General features: G+C 34.4%; 1 protein-coding gene across 1 annotated transcript in view; it reads right to left on the bottom strand.

The window, feature by feature from the left end:
• Positions 1–653: 653 nt before the first annotated feature.
• Positions 654–18909, bottom strand: part of LOC134233492 (glutamate receptor ionotropic, NMDA 1-like) — a 35262-nt gene continuing 17006 nt past the window's right edge. The window contains exons 5-9 of the mRNA XM_062715467.1: positions 16150–16300; positions 15150–15437; positions 5379–5504; positions 1707–1774; positions 654–1504 (exon numbers count right to left, since the gene is read on the bottom strand). Of these exons, the coding sequence (XP_062571451.1) occupies positions 694–1504; positions 1707–1774; positions 5379–5504; positions 15150–15437; positions 16150–16300 (1444 nt within the window). The 3' untranslated portion in view covers positions 654–693. The remainder of the gene's footprint in view (positions 1505–1706; positions 1775–5378; positions 5505–15149; positions 15438–16149; positions 16301–18909) is intronic.

The raw sequence follows: 18909 nt of genomic DNA on the forward strand, positions 1-18909 counted from the left end.
TTAGCTAGAAAAATCGACAAACACATTTTGATTCAATATCAAAACATGAAAATAGAGATAATTAATGGATAATTTTTATAATTATCCTCAAACTACAACTATTCTTTCTCGTCTTTTAGGACAGAAATGTTATCTGAAGGCAAACATAAATTCTAGCAAACCAGTATCATATAAGAGCATCATTTCAAGTTTTATCACTTCTATATGAACAGTATTATGTTAAGGAGAAAAACAAATGCCAGCATGTTTATTGCAATTAATTTAACTATCACAACATTACAGCTGACCTAACCTTATAAACTTGTGTAATTATTTTACATAAAAATGAACTATTTTGCATATACCATATATATCAAATTCTTTTTCTTTGGAGTAAAAGAGAGAAGGCATTTGTTCTATGTTTATAAACTATAAATGCATATTCAATGAATGAACAATTGTATCACATGTAAAAACAGTGTGTATATTAAGTAACAAAACATATGAATCACAGGTTTGCGTACAGAATAAAATGTTTGAAAACATCTTTAAAACTTTCCATGGGGATCCATGTCATTGTTATTGTGACAGGATGTTGTGACAGGATGATATTAATTGATAACAAAGATGCATGAGGTTTTAAGTAGGTACAATTCGTACATGAAGTTGTTCATGAATGAAGTAATCATGTAACTACAGACTATGACTGAGATTTTACAGTGGTGTTGCAGTGATGTGAGCAGGTTCCTCTTTCGACACCTCTTCCCTGGGTACGGATTCCGACACCTCCACTACCCGGAGAAGACGCTTTAAGTGGGCATTTTCCTGTGTAACTCTGTTTAGACTGGTCTGTAACTCAATCTCTGATTTCTTCCATAAAACCAACAGGTCTTCTTTAGAGAGGGCATCCACTGCACAATCGTCAAACGCGGACTCTGAATGCCGACGAGTTGCCATGGCATGACTCCGGATGGACGATTTCAGCCTATTGTCTTTCAGAGATTTTCCGTAAAATGTGAATGCCCGGCCGATATTGGCCCTCTTTGATTTGCGAATAAGTTTTGTTTTATCAGGTCGGGCTGCTATTTCTAACATTTCAATCTCGTCTATTTCATACATCTTCTGTTTCTTTTCTTCTTTAGTTGGACGTTTTTGAAAATTAGGACATGATTTATTCCGTCTATATGATGAATTCGAGTGTGATCCTCCTAAATTGGAGTCAGAACTGTACCGAACACGAGACTGCTTACAGCGTACATACTGACCTGGGGTGACCTTCAGCGAATTCGTTCGAATTGTCTCAGGACAAGACGACTGAGCATGTCTTTGATTGTTAATCGGCACATCCGAGCTGTCTAGTACTGTGTCTTTTATATCTTCAAAAGAAATTTGCATATCCTGTTCGTCACCCGTTGCGTAATCACTGATGTCACTGAGTGAATCGTCATCATATTCCTGTTCATTGATAGAATACAAATTACTGGAGGAAGTGGTGGCAAATATTTCTGATTCCGCTTTCTTCGATCTGCATAAAACAAATAAAGTATAAATTATGTTCTGGACATTTAGGAAACATCGGTAAGAGTATACAGAAAATGTTCCTTCCGACCAGTAGTATTACAAACTAGAAAAAAATTATATACCCCCGAATCTTCGATTACGGGCAAATAAAAATTATGCTAAATTATTGAATATGAAAGTGACTGCAGATGTTGACATAAACTCACCTTATCAAGTTGTCTGTAATATCTATCAGTCTAAGACCCTTTGGAACCCCCTTCTTGTGTATCTTCCCCTGTGAGAGAAATAATGATTACAAAAAAATGTCATTCACGCAATGTGTCGTTTATGTATTCATAGTTATACACCAATTCATGTCCTAATAATGACAAACACGCACATTAAGAAGGATGGCTACATTTTAAAGGTCATACAAAATTCGCCAGAGTCTCATATTTCATGCAAACTTAAGACATCATATTTTTCTGTTTAAGCTGATGTATCGCCGTCGATTTGAAGAAACGATCCACATGTTGAAATCTCAAGAGCAATATAATCATATTCAGCTGTTGCCTTGTCTGGTAGTAAATCACACAAGCTAGAAAAATATGGATTATGTGATCCAGATAAAATTTCAAAAGGTTATATCTGTCTTTAAATGTAAATTTTATGGTATATTTACAAATTTTACAAAAACATTAATTGATTTGTTAAAGAACGGAATATTAAATAATTTGAACGTTTGAATTTCCTAATCGTAATTTCTTCCAGTTTATAAAGTTAGTTATAATCTAAGTCAACGATGGGTAATTGATCATGTGAATCACACAGCTGTTATAAGTAGTAAGAAATGACCTGAAATTAAGGCATCAAAGTGGACTACTCAACCTACTCATTTGCAATCAACATTAATGGTTCTAAATCTGAATTGCCAATCGGTAGTGTTTTAGAGCCATTTTTAAAAATATAATTCTATATGCCCAAAAGTGATGAGTTGCATGGGGGGTACATCTGTTATATTTCCAGTACCCGTTAGACTTTGAACAGATCCATCATACATATGATTTTGGTCTAATGCTAACAGTTTTTTGGGAGAGAACATGCTACACAAACTCAACATGGTCACATATCCAGAGAAAAACTCTTATTTACCGCAAAAACAAGTCTGGTAGTGTCCATTCATAAACGCGTCATACGTACGTGTTTGTTTACCATATTGGTAAAAGTTACTTGCAAATTGAGATCTTCTTCAAATACTTCAATCTGATCCAAAACATCAATCCAAGATATTGGCTGAAATTACAGTATCTGTTCAAAGTCTAACGGGTACTGGAAATGTAATAGATGTACCCACCATGCAACTCTGATCACTTTTGGGCATATAGAATCATATTTCAAAAAATGGCTCCAAAACATATTTTATATAAATATAAATATCATAGGGATGAACACTGCCAGACTTGTTTGGATGCTGTCTTTGACCTGTGTTTTCATACATTGTAATAAATGAACGCATTTAAAGCTTGTACAGCTACAGCATTCCAAAATAACTAATAATCCTGACTTGACAATTAATGGTTCATCTAGGGATGAAAGTCACAGAACTTCCTCCCGATTCTGGATCTAAAGTACATTAAGGGTGACTGATTTTAATGTTTTTTATGAAGTATATATATGGAGATAGCTAACAGCGTTCGAGCTCAAAAGTCTACTAAACAATACAAAATAGGAGCAGAGCAAACACGGACCTCCAAAACAGGTAGGATCAGGTGCCATGGAGGAGTAAGCATCCCCTGCCGACCGGTCACATCCGGTGTATGCTCTTTTGTCATGATCGGGAAGTAATGGAACAATTCGTCGACGATTCTATGTGTATATAATGGCCTAACAACTAGCATGAAAAACGTCAGTCAGCATTTGACTTAATGATAAATTGTATTTGCTGACAAAGTCATTGTATCGACTATAAAACTTACGAAATTATGCCTTTAAACGAGACTGCTGATATTATTGTTTCAGTCATTCAATCTTCTGTCAATACAAGCTCTATGCTGACCAAAGCAGTTTAGATAATACATCTTGGGATGCACACAATGACGCTACCAGACTTGGTTTGGATACTAAATCCTAATTACATTTTCAGGTGATTGAATAGAAAAAAGTTTTTTTAAGCAGATCCATTCCCAAGTAAATAAAAGCCTATACCAAAATGTTCTTGCATAAACGTTGTATATTGCACTCTAAAAAATATAAGCGTTGTGCGAGACATTGCCTTACTTTAAGGTATGACACTCGCGAAATTTGTTAAATCAAGGATTTTTTGAGAAATATATTTTTGATAAGTACTCATACAGAGTGACTAAAAATCGCAGAAGGGGGTCAGTGTTCATATTACTGATCTATGGTACAATGAAGTTGACCTTTTTGCATTTAAATTTTAACTCTTTGGTTAATTACTTTAACCTTTATCATATTTTATCAGATGTGACCATGGCAATATATATGATTTTATTTTACGTACAATATTTTGAATAATATTTATCATTGAACAAATTTTGCAAATAAATCGCGTAAATTATTGTGTGACCTTTTTGCACTAAAAAGTTACATATTTGGGGTATTAAAAAACTAAATAGGCAATAAACATTGTCTTAAATCAAGCGTTTTACGACTTAAGTGCTGATCAGTCACAAGTATGGAGTACTTTAAAATAAGTTGGGGTCAGTGATATTAATTTTGAAATATTGGTCAAAATATGTGATTTTCAGGCGAAAATTGGTGTAAATTTTATCTTGACTTATTTGACATATCTTCATTTTTTGGCAAAGTTTGTTGAAGGAAGGTGTAAAACCTGTTCTAAAAATATAAATTATGACCTCTATTAAATATTCCTAGCAATATCATAATGGAAAATATTCTCTGAGTACAAGTACGTGAGGCTAAAGTTCCAAGATATTAAATTGAATAAATGTGCAGATTTACAGAATTTTCTGGTAAATATCCTTCCACCACAAGAAATAGTCCCTCATAAATCTTGCTTCTTTGTAGCTTTTTGACCAGTTTTTTCGTTGAATGTTAAAACATTAACATTGTTGAAATTAAATATGTTATAAATATTGAATTTTAATAAATAGTTTTGAAGTAAGAGGTTCTGCGTGAACTTTTCTAAAAAGCTGACGAGTGACATACCTTACGGTAACACTCGATGAGGTGAACTTTTAAACTTATATTTTCCTTTGTTTAATTCTACAAAACATGTTTATCTTAAAAGTGGACTCATTTTTGGTGTAGATGTGGACGTTCAAATTTACATCTTAGATTATTAATAAAAGAAAACGAGGAAATGTAAACAGACGTCACTTGCTAAATATTGAAAAGGAAAATTACACGTACCCAGTAGAGTCAGGAAGTAAAAATAATTGTTATGAAAGAATTCAATATCTGAATAAATTTTACGTCATAAATATTTACATCCACTGAATATTTTCTCCTTTATTTCTTAAGAAAACCCATTGCGTTAATCAGTGCATGAACTACACTGGGCATGTCACCTATACAGATTTCTAGAACAGTGGCTATTCCATCAATGAAACGTACAAAGACGTTCGCATCATTAATACAATAATTAATCTTTTTAATCCTCTTTTAAATGATTATTTAAATAGATATAAATATAAACAATAAAAAGTCTTTCTTTGGTTGTTAGTACGGGAAGGAATGTCGCAGCTATTGCAGAAAAAATTTACATAACCCGTTTACGCGGGTTATATTTTTTTTCTGCAACAGCTGCTACATTCATTCCCGTACTAACAACCAAAGAAAGCATTTTATTGTTTAAATAAATTCACAGAGGAGTTAAGATATCTACATAACAAATGTTTCCATATTATTTGACATACATGATCTCGGAGTTCGTTTTTGAGGAAGAGTCTGTCGAATCGTCTTTCCCTAACCATTTTGATCATCTCCTGTGCTGTCTGTTGTGGAGACACTAACCGCTCACTCATCAACGTGCGATACAGTCTCTGTAGAAAAAAAGTTAAGTGTTATTTGTAAGGTTTTGAATTAACAATACAAGGGCTGTTAAGAAAATTCTAATACATTGCGTTTTTGAAAGAAAAACATTAACATATTCTTTGATATACGAGTGTGTGGTCATTCAACCGCTAAACAAAGAAATATAGGATCTCCCATGATATATAGTTGAATTTGATTCTTTTTATCCATGGACCGCCTTGTCGAGGGGATAAAAACATACAAGAAGTCGGATAAAAATCAAATCCAACTATAAATCATGTGATATTCCTCATCCCAAGATTTATACAGTGCAATTTTTTTTTTTAATTGACTTCAATTATCGCAAGCAAATGCCATTGTGACGTCACAGCAGTGGGATATCAAAAAAAATCCAATGAGTGATATGAACGGGAAAAGGGGTAAAGGTATCCACGTATAAGTTTTAAAATTCAAACTACAGAACGCATTATCGGAAATTGTATTTTTCTTTAAAATGAACAAAGTAATTCTATTCCTGCTTAGTCATCCTTTTGAGTATCCTATTCAGAAGCTGGGGAAAAAAAGCAAAGCCAATTTTTTTGCATTCTCAGATCTGTAAGAAGTTTATCCAATACAATTGGAAATTAAACGAAACTTACCTGGAAGTTGAAGTTTGATTGTAATTCTACGAAATCACTGGAAAGGAATGGAGGAATCACATGAGATAGCGCTAGCCTATCTGGCCTCAGTATTTAAATCCAATTAATAGCCGATGATGTAAATACACAAAAGGGTAGGGAAAAATAACAAATTTTACAGGGTCGGGCATGTGATTCCTCCATTCCTTTCCAGTGATTTCGTAGAATTATAATCAAACTTCAACTTCCAGGTAAGTTTCGTTTAATTTCCAATTCTACTTCATCACTGTCCAGTTCATTACAGAACCACATGAGATTTTAAAGCTCTGAGGCTATTAATGTAATAAAAACATTGAATGCAATTCAATTTATTGCTACAATGTAATCTACTTATATAAGTATATATACATCACTGTATTTCAAAACATGACATTTATTTATCAATGCACTTATATATTGTTTGTCCTAAAGACATGTTCTCCGCATTATAGTTTTTGTTGTAAAATTTGGCGAAAGTTTTTTCTTTAGCCCAGCCCACTTGTGCCAGTATGGTGTCTATTGGACATCCCATTGAAGCTGCGCAAGATGTCGACGCAGCACGTGTACTATGCGCAGTGTAAACATTAACATCCACACCACTTTTGCTAAGCACCGATTTTATCCAGCGAGCAATAGTGTCACATGATACTGACGCATGGGGCTTTTGATAGCTAATTAATAATGAATCAGTGTTCCTTATTTCTTTTGTCATGTCAATGTATTTTCTCAAATGTTGGACTATACACAAATTTCTGTCCTCATAAGCCGGTAATACGAGTTTATTCAAATGAAACCCAGGCCTGCTTTGTTTAAGTAAAGAATCAACTCTAAATTCTACATAAGAATCCGTAAATTTTAAATTTTCCACTGATAACGCTTTAAGGGTTTGTACCCTTTGTCCAGATAATAAAGCTAAAAGCATTACTGTCTTTAGCGTTAACAACTTCAAACACATATCATCAAAATTAATTGTTTTCATCCAGTTGAACACTACTGAAACATCCCAGATTTCTGAATATCTTGGAAAAGTAGGTCTCTTATTAAAAACCCCCTTGAGAAATCTTTTAATTAAGGGATGCTGTCCCACTGGATAATGCACGGCATCAACAAGAGTAACTACTGACGATAAAGCACTTCTTGCTGTGTTTATCCCAAAATAGCCAATGCCACTCTCGTATAAAAAAGTTAAGAATTCCAAAACTTCCTTCACAGGTGTTGAAAAGGGATTAACTTCCCGTCCACTACAGAATGTCTCCCACTTACGGAGGTAACACTCGTATTGTTTAGTTGTTTTTTCTCTCCATGAAGACAACAAAATGTCTTTAGTTTGCTCCGATAAGTCTTTACTCTGGATTGATCTCCTGATAACAGACATATTAGTAAGTTCAACTTTTCCCATATTTTGTGTATCTGCGTTGTTCCCGGTATGCCCAACAGAGTTTTCCTCCTGTGAACAAAGATTGGATTTTCTATGAGCATTTTCATTGCAGTTGCATAATATGGTTGTGTTGGCCAATCTGGCATTATTAAAATACCTGTGGCTTCATCTAACACTATTTTCTGTAAAACCGAAGGTATCAAACTAAAAGGTGGAAAACAGTATAATTTCATGTCAGCCCAAGAAATAGAAAAAGCATCAATTGCAAAAGATTCAGGCTCTGGTTTCCACGACACAAATTTTTCTAATTGCCAATTATTGCGTGTAGCAAACAAATCAATATCTGGATTAAAATTCAATTTATCACAAGCTGATTGATAAACTTGTTTATTAAGCATCCATTCATATTCCTGTTTAAAATGTCTACTCTCAAAATCTGCCTTGCAGTTTATTTTCCCCGGAATATGAGCAGCTGTAAGCCAAATATTTTTCTCATATGCCCAAGTCCAAATTTTTCGGACCATTTTATTGCACTCTAAAGAGCGACTACCTCCTTGTTCTCTTATATATGCTACAGCAGTTGTATTGTCAATTAAAAGCTTTATGTGCATATCTTTCTTATCATTACATATTGATTGCAATGCAAAATAAACAGCTTGAAGTTCTAAAACATTTATATGATAATTCTTTTCGGATTCTTTCCATGGGCCACCTGTTGATATGCTCAGTGATTGACAATTGCAACCCCAGCCTTGCAAACTTGCATCAGTTTCAATTATCAAATCCGATTGACCTCGGGTAATTGGGGCCTTAGAGCCCACAATGTTTAGTTTCCACCACTCTAAGTCATTAATTGCTAGATTTGATAAATGAACTTTAGCATCAAATTGACCCCTTGACATCTTTAAAGCCAAAATTTTCTCATTCTCTAATTGACGATAAAACAACTGTCCATGTGATACAGCTGGAAAACTTGCCACCAAGTTTCCAATAACAGTGCTAAGATCTCTAATTGAATTTCTTTTTGATTTAAGATATTCATCACAAATTGTAACAACTTTCAATGCCTTTCTTTCTGTAATTGCAATTGTCATTTCTACTGAGTTTAGTAGGAAACCTAGATATTCTATTTCTTGGCTTGGCTGAAAAACAGATTTTTCAGGGTTAATGACAAATCCACAATTAACCAGCATGTTTGCTGTAGCAATTGCATTTTCCTGACATGCTTGAGCATTGTCACCTTGCAAATAAATGTCATCAATGTAAATTACAGATTGATGGCCATTTTGTCTAAGCCTTGAAAAAACTGGTTTCAGTACCTTTGTAAATAACCGAGGGCTCATGCATAAGCCCATAGGACATGCTCTATACATGTAAAGCTTTGAATTCCAATAGAATTTAAGATATTTCTGATAAACATCTGCAACCGGTATGCAGTAATATGCATCTTTTAGATCAATAGAAGCCATGTAACAATTTGGTGTTATCATCCTTAGAACTGACACCAGTGAATCCATTTTAAAATGGCGATACTGAATAAATTTATTCAAATGTTTCAAGTTGCATATCAACCTGTATTTACCATCTTTTTTAGGTCTTAAAAATATAGGAGACACAAACTGGTCTTTTTCCTCTTCACTTTCCACAATTACTTTTTTATCAAGTAATTTTTGTATTTCGTCATCAATTGCTTTTTTCTCTGTCATATCAAATTTGCATTGATGCATTGCATTAATGTTTTGAACTGGTTTACTAATAAAGTCAAGTTCAATACCCTTCACAATGCTCAATATTTCTGGATCTGAAGTGAACTCAGTCCATTGATCTATAAAATGCATGATTCTGCCACCTTCAAACTGTAATATGTCTCTTTTAGCATTCAAAATAGTTTTTTCTATAAAACTTGCATATTCGTCAGATGTAGTAGATTGAAGTTTTACCTCAGTCAGGGTCTCTGTTACTGATCTTTCTTGAATCTCTTCTGCTGACTTTGATTCTTCTTTTTCCAAGAAAAATCGCTCTTGTTCCTCTGACTGAACCCAAATCTCTTCCCGTTTTTTGAAAAATCCCTTCCAACATTGCCTACTTGACGAGCCTCCTTCAGAGACTTAGGAAGGTCATCTCCGAAAAGCAAAGACGTAACCGGGACATTGCTGTCACATAATGCAGCATAATCACTTTTAAGTACTGGTCTTAATAAATCTCTCCGCTGCATAGACATAGTGGTATTCGCATGGCCTAATAAATAAATTGCATCAAGACAATTTCTTATTTCTGCATCATGCTTCTGGCCATCCAAATTCAACAACTTGTTTGCTACACCAACTATTGCACAAGTTGACTAAGTGATCAAACTCAAAACATTCATCAATCTTAAGTCACGCTTTTTTGTAAAAGCTTGTTTGTGCATTTGGCGCCAAATTTCTTTGTTGACTTTAGGCACAATGACTTTTTCACAATTCTTTGGCCTCTTGTGTGACTCTTTCTTTTTCTTTACAGCATCAATAGAATGCTGTTTAGAAAATGCTTTGTTAGTTATATTGGCCAATTTTTCAGAAATTGCTGAACCAACATCATCATCATCATCATCTAAAAGGGCGTCCATTTCTTCTAACACTGAACCACTCTGCTGATCATCCAATAGATCAGCTTTGGCTCCGGAATTTCCGGATTCCAAAAGACTCATAATATCATCAGTATCGTCATACTCAGAGTCATCTGCCTCCCCCTCCTCCATTGAATCAGCAGAACGCTTGTTGGAAGTGGAAGGCTGGTCAGTAACCATAGGTTTGGGGCCTGCTGCCGCTAATGCGGAAAAAGCATCCCCCATTTTATTAATGCCAGTAGCAACTGTGTCCATAGTACTTTGAATTTTAATCAAAGCATTAAAAATTTGCTTTGAATCTGATGTTAAATCATCATCAAATGACCCCAGTAGGGCATCCTCTTCACGGCCAGTAGCCATGATGAGTAATAAAACAATTAAATAAAAAATAACAAAATCCTTTGTTCACTAATAAACCGCGGGAAAATCGCTGCTGCTTAAAATAAACACATCTGCACTGAAGCCCAGATAAAAGCGCACTGAGGCCAGATAGGCTAGCACTATCTCATGTGGTTCTGTAATGAACTGGACAGTGATGAAGTAGAATATAAAATAGTGGTCGCTTCAAAATGCATTAAGAAAGATAACTCTCTAACTAATTCGCATTCTGCGGTCTTAAAACATGGAATTCCAGAAGTAAATGGAAAATGAAGAAAACATAGAATACTGTAGCTCAGTCATCCATTCAAATCATGGGCAGAGCAAACATGGACCTCCAAAACATCAGGGTGGGGACTAAGTGCCTTAAAGGAGTGATCATCGCCTGCCTACCGGTCACAACCACCATGACATGATTGGGGAAAACGAAAAAAAATCGTAGATAATTCACTGCGTAAATAAAGACCTATTACTAACAACATCAGACAGGATTCAATATAATGATAAATTGGATTTGCTGGCAAGGTCATCGTATCAACCAAAGAACTTCCAAAACGATGAGTTTAAACGAGACTATCGGTATATTTCTTTCATCAGCCTGTTTTTCTATAGTATACATATTTTTTGAAACTTTTTACGTAGAACTTGCTCTTGCATATCGAATCAACTGAGAGACATAAACCCTATAAGGGTACCGATAAGGGTACGCTGCTAGATAATTAAGGAAAGTTGACGATTTTTAACAAAGCTTTTTAGTTGGGTAACCATTAACGTCTTTTTCAAGTAAAATATCCAAAGATGAAACAGATGCACTAGACTCTGTGGTAACTTTCAATTCAAGCTCAGTGGGTTATATCCAGTCGACATATGAATGGGAGTAACTTTTGTTAATTGACAATATGTCATTGATATATCTAAATGTCGAGGGCTAAAGCAATTGTTTCCTTTCCTTGTGTATAACCTAAGATTTTGAAAAAATAAAATCTGCATTCACATAAATACAGAGATAGATCTGTTAATAACAGGGCAAAATAGTACAAACGGGAATTCCGGCAGATTGTTGGAAGACGTGGTCTCCAAAAACGACAAAGATATTTTCAATCAGACACTCAAGCATCTTTTATTATCAATTAACTTTAGAATACTTGTGTGTACAATCAGAATGTTTTATAACCAAATAGTTATGAAAATTGCCATTGACAATTAATCAAGATTTACGAGTTCCAATTTTTATGAAAAACAGCTGTTAATGCTTCAAATCGCTACGACTTAAATTTTCGTGTTGAATAGTTGTATGAAGTGTTGAAAAATCTTACGTTTTGATGTTTTTGTGGGTATATAAAGTTAACGAACAGTATTGAAGCTCAAAAGTCCATAAAGCAATACAAAATGGGAACTGAGCAAACACAGACCTCCAAAACATCAGAGATGGGATCAGCTGCCATGGAAGAGTGAACATCCCCTGCCCACCGGTCATATCCGCCGTCTGCTCCTTGTCATGATCGGGAAATAACGGAAAACCCGTCGTCAATTCAGTGCGTAAATAATGGACTAATCATTAGTATGATACCGTCAGTCAGTATTTGACTAAATTATAAATTGTATTTGCTGAAAAGTCATTGAATCGATCATAGTACTTTGGAAACGATGACTTTAAACGAGACTGCTGATATTCTTGTTTCATCAACTTGTTTGTCAATAATTCACCTCGACTTAGAAACTATATATACGTAGAGCATGCTCTTGCGTATCGAATCAACTGAGAAATATAAACTCCGTGGGCAGGTAAAGAAGCTACACTGATGCGTAAGTAAGGGAAGTTGACGATTTATCATAGAGCGTGGTTTTAAGATTACCATTAACGTCTGTTTTTTAGGTAAAATATCCAAATATAAAACAGATGTGTCAGACTCTGAGGTATCTCTCAGGCTCACCGGGATATATGGTATTGATATAAGAATGAAAATAGCCATTGTTAATTAACAATACGTCGTCGATATATCTAAATGTCGTGATGTTAAAATGTTGTGATTTCAAATTTTTAATTTATCAATTAAAAATTTCGGACGTTTTATGGTCAATGGTCTTACTTTGTTCACAAATACAATATCCCGTTATAGACTGAATGTTGACTGAAAACCCTTAAAAATTGTTTGACATACTGAATAATCTACCGTTTTTTTTTTTTTTACGTTTTCCTTATCATTAGAAGGGGCGAACAACAATGATTCTACCTTTAATATCTTCAGACACCCCTGTGGGCTCTGCTAGCTATTGTAAAGTTTAAAAAGACTGCACATGGGCACTGTTTAATATATATCTTCGTCACGTTTCATAGAAGTAAATGCTTTCATTTGAGTAGGTATCACATTGAAGGAAATTGGAAGGTTCATTTGAATTTTGTTTACATCCAGCACAGCTTTCTGCTCATAAAAATTGTAAATTTCTGTAACTAAAACTATCAACAAGAGATGATATAACACAAAAAATACCTGCAATTTTGTAAAGGCAGCTTATATAAACGTCAACGATTTGATATTGCCAGCAAATCAAAATGCCAATAATACTTTAAGGACAGCCATTGTATATTATACTGACACGCAAAAGAAACGCAACACCCTTCTTTACGGGGAAATAATTATGTAAAGTAAATAATCTTGCATCTTAAAATTATGAATATCTTTAATTTGGTAAACATTGGTAATTTAACGGTTGAATAATTTCCAAACCATAACCGGAAGTCAAGTTTTAGTCTGCTTAACAGAAATCAAAAATTACATGTTTAACAAAACATTTGGCAATTTTATGGAGTTTTAAGGGTTTTTTTTTACTGTTCATCAGATGTAATGCAGCAATATTTCAAAAAATAAACTCTCCTTTCGTTTCCCGTAACGATGCTAAGGCTACTTGGAAATGGCTTGTTTACGCATTTCCATTGCTCTGGCTGGAAAATTTCAATGTAAAGGTGATGGAGAATTGCTGATGCGAAATTTCACTACATTACGCCTCAACAGGGTCTTGCGTATCATATGCAGTAAGGACAGAGAAAATTCGACCTAATCATCTGAATAACAGGCATTTAAAAATGCCAAAGAATAATTCCTTCGCTCAGATCTCGATATTAATGAACATATTGTATCGTAGAAATTAAGCTGCAATTGTTGTTTAGGGCAGTCTTGCACGTTTTACTTGAATGGCTGGGAGGGGGGTGTTTTAACAGTCATATTTTACTTAGTAAAGTAAACAGATAAACATTTAACATTTTTATCAAATCTCTGAAGTTCTGAAAAGTGAGTTTAGCCTTACTTTATTCGCTTTTGATAATCATCAGATAAAAAAAACAAACATTTGTAGATTACTACTTGTTGCGTTTCTTTTGCGTGTCAGTATATTAGCAGATTTATGACAGCAGCATTCATATTTTATAGATACATAGATTTAGCTCGAATGGCAGCAAATTTTTTAAGAGCGGTATCATGTATTAATAATAATTTAAAAATTTTAAATATTTACGTAAATCTAAATAAATAGTTTTTTTTTTAGAATTTTTTTAAAAGAAACATTAATAATACTTGAAATACCTTCTTTTCTGAGATTTTAGCAGAGAAGTTTTTTTGCACAGAAAAATGTAAATGATATCCTTATTGCTACGTGAAAATGTTATTTGACTATTATAATCAATAATATATCATTATTATATAACTGATTTTATTATATCAATTACGCCCAGTTATTAGCAAATCTATTTTTGAATTTGTATTAAAGCAGAATTTGCCCAAAATGTTTTTATGCGAAATGAAGAAAACACTTGCTGTGGCCTTCAGAAAACGACGACGTATTGTCAATTAACAAGGTGATTTTCATTCTAATTTTGATATGATATAACTCCATGAGCTTGAAATAAAAGATATTACAGAGTCTGACACATCTGTTTCATAATTATTTAGATAATTTACTATCAAAGACATTAATGGTAATATAACATCCAAGCCTTATGATAAACATGATGACTTTAACTTTTAGAGCTTCAACTTCCCTTAATTATGCAAAAAAAATACCTTCATATACCTGCATATGGCATTATATCTCTATGATTCAATACACAAGCGTATGCTCTACGTATGAAAAATCTCTAAAACGAGGTAAATTACTGACAAACAAGTTGATGAAACAAGAATATCAGCAGTCTCGTTTAAAGTCATCATTTCGTTACTTCTGTGGTCGGTACAATGACCTTGTCAACGAATACAATCAAATGAAGTCAAATGCTGACTGAAGTTTTTCATACTAATTATCATGCCATTACTTACGCACTGAATTGTTGACGGATTTTTCCGTTATTTTCAGGTCACGACAAGGGGCAAACGCCTCATTGTGACTGGTCAGCAGGGGATGCTTACTCCTCCATTGCATCTTATTCCACCTCTGATGTTTTGGAGGTCCGTGTTTGCTCTGCTCTAATTTAGTATTGTTTAATGGACTTTTTTGAGCTTGAATATTGTTCTTTATCTCCATATTTATCCATTTTAACATTTGTACAATCTTTAAATTACTAGTATATAGACTGACGTGTTGTCTTGCCTAAGGTTGTATTGACTGAGTATTAAAGATATATTATCATTATAATAATTATTACCTGATTAACATATTCAATATTTCTGTTTTTCCACAAGCTGTCATTGGGCTTTTTACGCAGATATGGTACAAGATACTTGAATATATAAAGCTCTACGATAAGCAGGAGTGCACCCACAAACATGGCCGACAAGAGAATGATGAACAAGCCTCCCGTGTGATCCAAACCATACTTCCGGGTAAAGCGCTCACCTTGAGCTGCACAGTTCCGGTTTTTGATATATCTTTGCATAGCTTCTGTTACTTGTCCGCCTTCTAGGTAACTCAGAATTAACGAAGACATGTTCTCCTGTAAAAAAAAAAATACTTACATGAAATTAAATTTATCCTAGTAATAAAAAAAATCTAGAAGTATCAAAAAGCTTTATCCCTTTGTTTCTGGTATTCTTATTCAAGAAGGCACTCTGATGTTTGTACTTTCTTTCTGGCCATATTCAAGCTAAGATTGAGATAAGAATACGTGTATGACCATGTCTGTCTTTGTTGTTAAGGCAAGTACCCCTTGTGATTATATAGCACAAGATCCCTTTGAAGTCTAAGTAAAACAATGTAAAAAAAAAACTTTTCCAGAATTTGAAAGCTAAGCTTCTCCATCGATTTGTTGAAATCCTGAGACATCAGATTCTATGTCAGTAACCTGCCTCGGTTTAAACATTTATCGTAATCAGAGCATTTCTATTGAGTAGCGAATTGTTTTCAGAAATCGTAAAGTGCAACCATTCAAATAATATAACAAAATTGAGCTTAAATGTGTCGATTATATCTTTAACCTGTCCACGAGTCATCTAGCCACGAGTTGTAAACCCAGATGAAATCAATGATGCTTCAAATTATATCACTACGTGCTAAACAGAATCATGTCATATTTATTTCCTTTACTAGGTAGTGTGACGTCACCTGATTTACCACAGACTCAATCCGGTTGAACGGAAATTTCCAACCCTTCTTACTAACCAAATAAAACTTTAGCGAAAAGCTAAAGGAAATAAATGCTGTTGTACCGTCAGATGAATTGCATCTCTATTCAATCCGAATGCGTAGAGATTTTCTCCAAAGTCATGACCACTAAATTTGATTGAACAGTTGTCGTGCTGTGCAAGTGTATACTCCAGAAGCAGACGATCATTGATGAAAACGTCATAAGTTTTATCTCTGAAAAGAAAATTGTATTCATACTATTACCCAAATGATCAGAGGTGAATAACTATTGAGGTAGCGTGAAAGTTATTTAAAAAATCATCAGCGAAATAGGAATTTATTGATTTGTTCAACCTTCACAATTTTTGCTTTCATTTTTGACATTTGCATTTCCTTGTCATTATAAAACCTTTCATTACAGAGTTTCATCAATGACAAATTGTTTCGATGTCTTTTGTTTCATAGTCTCTTGATGAACACTGACAGTTACAGTTATCTCAAGCAATTTACTAGTTTTAAACAGTACAAATAGGATAATAATAGACAAAGATAACTTGAAAGGAAAAGAAACGCATTTTATATCCAACATTAATCATCAAGAACATATCACAAAATTTTGGCAACAGTCTGGGTGTGAATGTAAGCCGGTATTATTTATCGTCATTATTGATGCCCTTTTTACCGCAACTGCCAACAACACTATGCCTAAATGAATAACAGAGGCCTAAAGCATAGCTACTTTGCAAGGGTAAGACACAATTTCCGTGAAAGAACATTTTAACGCTGCAAAGTCATCTTTTTGTTTTCTTCCAAGAAAAATATTCACAAGAAGTCGAAAAAGTCGCGCTTGAGGCGGCTCCGTAATTCATCTTGAAATCTAAACGACTGTAGAGACTTCTACGGGAGGAAGCAACAATGCTCGAATAAATGCAAAAACAGTAAGACGTTAGGTATCATCGCGGGTCGTATCCTACAGACTGTGCAATAAATTGTAGTGAAACATCGAAATGGATTGGATATATAGTTTTTAATCTAAGGTGATTCCCCTAATAACACCGGAGATATGCCAAAATTCTGTACTTGATTAGAGTCACCCTCCTGCCGGGCAGCTGGAAGGAGGTGTATAAACGTAAAGGTAAATGTTTTCCCAAAGCATGCATCGTGAAAAATTCAGTTTGGGGGAGGTTCCCTTATATTGGTGTGGAGTGGTATAGCTCTTAAACTAAAGAATACTTTAATTGTTATTGAAGATTCTCCAAGGGATAAACGTTAAAGAGCCATCTTATACCCTTTTCACGTAAGCAAAATCGTTTTATTCTGCAATTGAAAGGTACTCGGCCATTCGTTACAAGATTATGTCAAGATTTCGGGCAACAATCATTATACCACTTGAATGGCTCCTTGCATCCAACTCTGCATCTATTGAACATTTTAGGGTTATATTGATAAACCAGTTCGCACCATTACAATCTTACAACACAGAAAAGATTGTTAAAGCTTGATGAAAGAATGTAATATTTTTCGCTAAGAATAGTTAACAGATTTAATAACTTGATGCACACTAGAATCTGTTTGCGCAGGAATTTCTGATCATAGTGGATACGCTCGATATTAACCACTAAACTTTGGCATGGGGCTCCTCATTGTAGAATGTGACGAACTATACTTGATTTTTGATTGACATCGATCGTATGCATAAATTCGGCATTATGAGATGTTGTAGATTTATCTTTTAATCTAATGCAATTGTTTTGTAAAACACGTTTTGACTGGCTAATGCACTGATGTTTGAAGCAGTAAAACGAGCATTAACGAGAGTGAAAGCTTTTCATTATGACGTCATAGTAAAGCGACGCAAAAACACAATGCCCCGTGACGTATTTCATGTAACAAAATTTAACAAAATAAGACGTTAACAACAAACACTAGATGCTGTCATGAGACAGTAATACCCGCACTAAGGTGTTTGCCTCTAAATACACAATCCTACGGGCGGCTTTCCAAGGAAAAAGTCAAAATAATTCTATATAATTCAGGCACGTAGCATCGTTTTTGAAAGTGGGGGGGGGGCAACCTGAGAAAAATTTTTTTACTAACCTAAAAAAATTAACAAGGAAAAAAAATTAAATGGGGGGTGGGGGTGGGGGGTGGGGGTGGTGGCCACTTTTTTTTCAAGGCAAAATTACTTTCACTTCCAATTTTTCCCATATTTCCTTGCAATGTATATACTGTGGTTAAAGGTGGGGGGAGGGGGCAACCATCTTTTTAATGGACATTTTCTTATAGTACAGGTAATGTTGGGAAAAAAAGGGGGCAGCCCCCCCCCCCCCCGGTTGCTACGTGCCTGTAATTTACATATGTATTCATAAAATTGGGTATGAAATTATCCCTGTGACCTATAACTCGGAACCTCTTATATTTATTTTACATGCTTAATTCATTATATACCAGTTTGAATTCTATTAATAATGTAAATTAGATTTTGATAAATGTTTTGCTCATATTAGGACCTTTTTAAATCTACTAATCCCCCCCCCCCTCTCGACACCACAATCACACAGTACATACTTTTGGGAATAGGCTAGATGGAACAGTTTTGTTAAAACAGTGTTTGTTATGAATTAATTTAAAATTTGTTCTTGACATGTAAATTCTACATCACATCACGTTGCGTCACCCATTATCATATTTTTAGATTAAACTCCATTCGGTACACCTCGGCCGATTCCCACTTCATCTGATAAGGTGACGGAATCGACGGCACGGAGGTTTTCCGAATGGAATATCATTATAACATGCTGCAGAATGGTGTGCTTTGGATTAATTCATTTTGTGTTATAATT

Source organism: Saccostrea cucullata, unplaced genomic scaffold, assembly GCF_032062105.1.
Source record: "Saccostrea cucullata isolate Sc308-1 unplaced genomic scaffold, CSIRO_AGI_Scuc_v1 ctg258, whole genome shotgun sequence".
Lineage (NCBI taxonomy): Eukaryota > Metazoa > Mollusca > Bivalvia > Ostreida > Ostreidae > Saccostrea > Saccostrea cuccullata.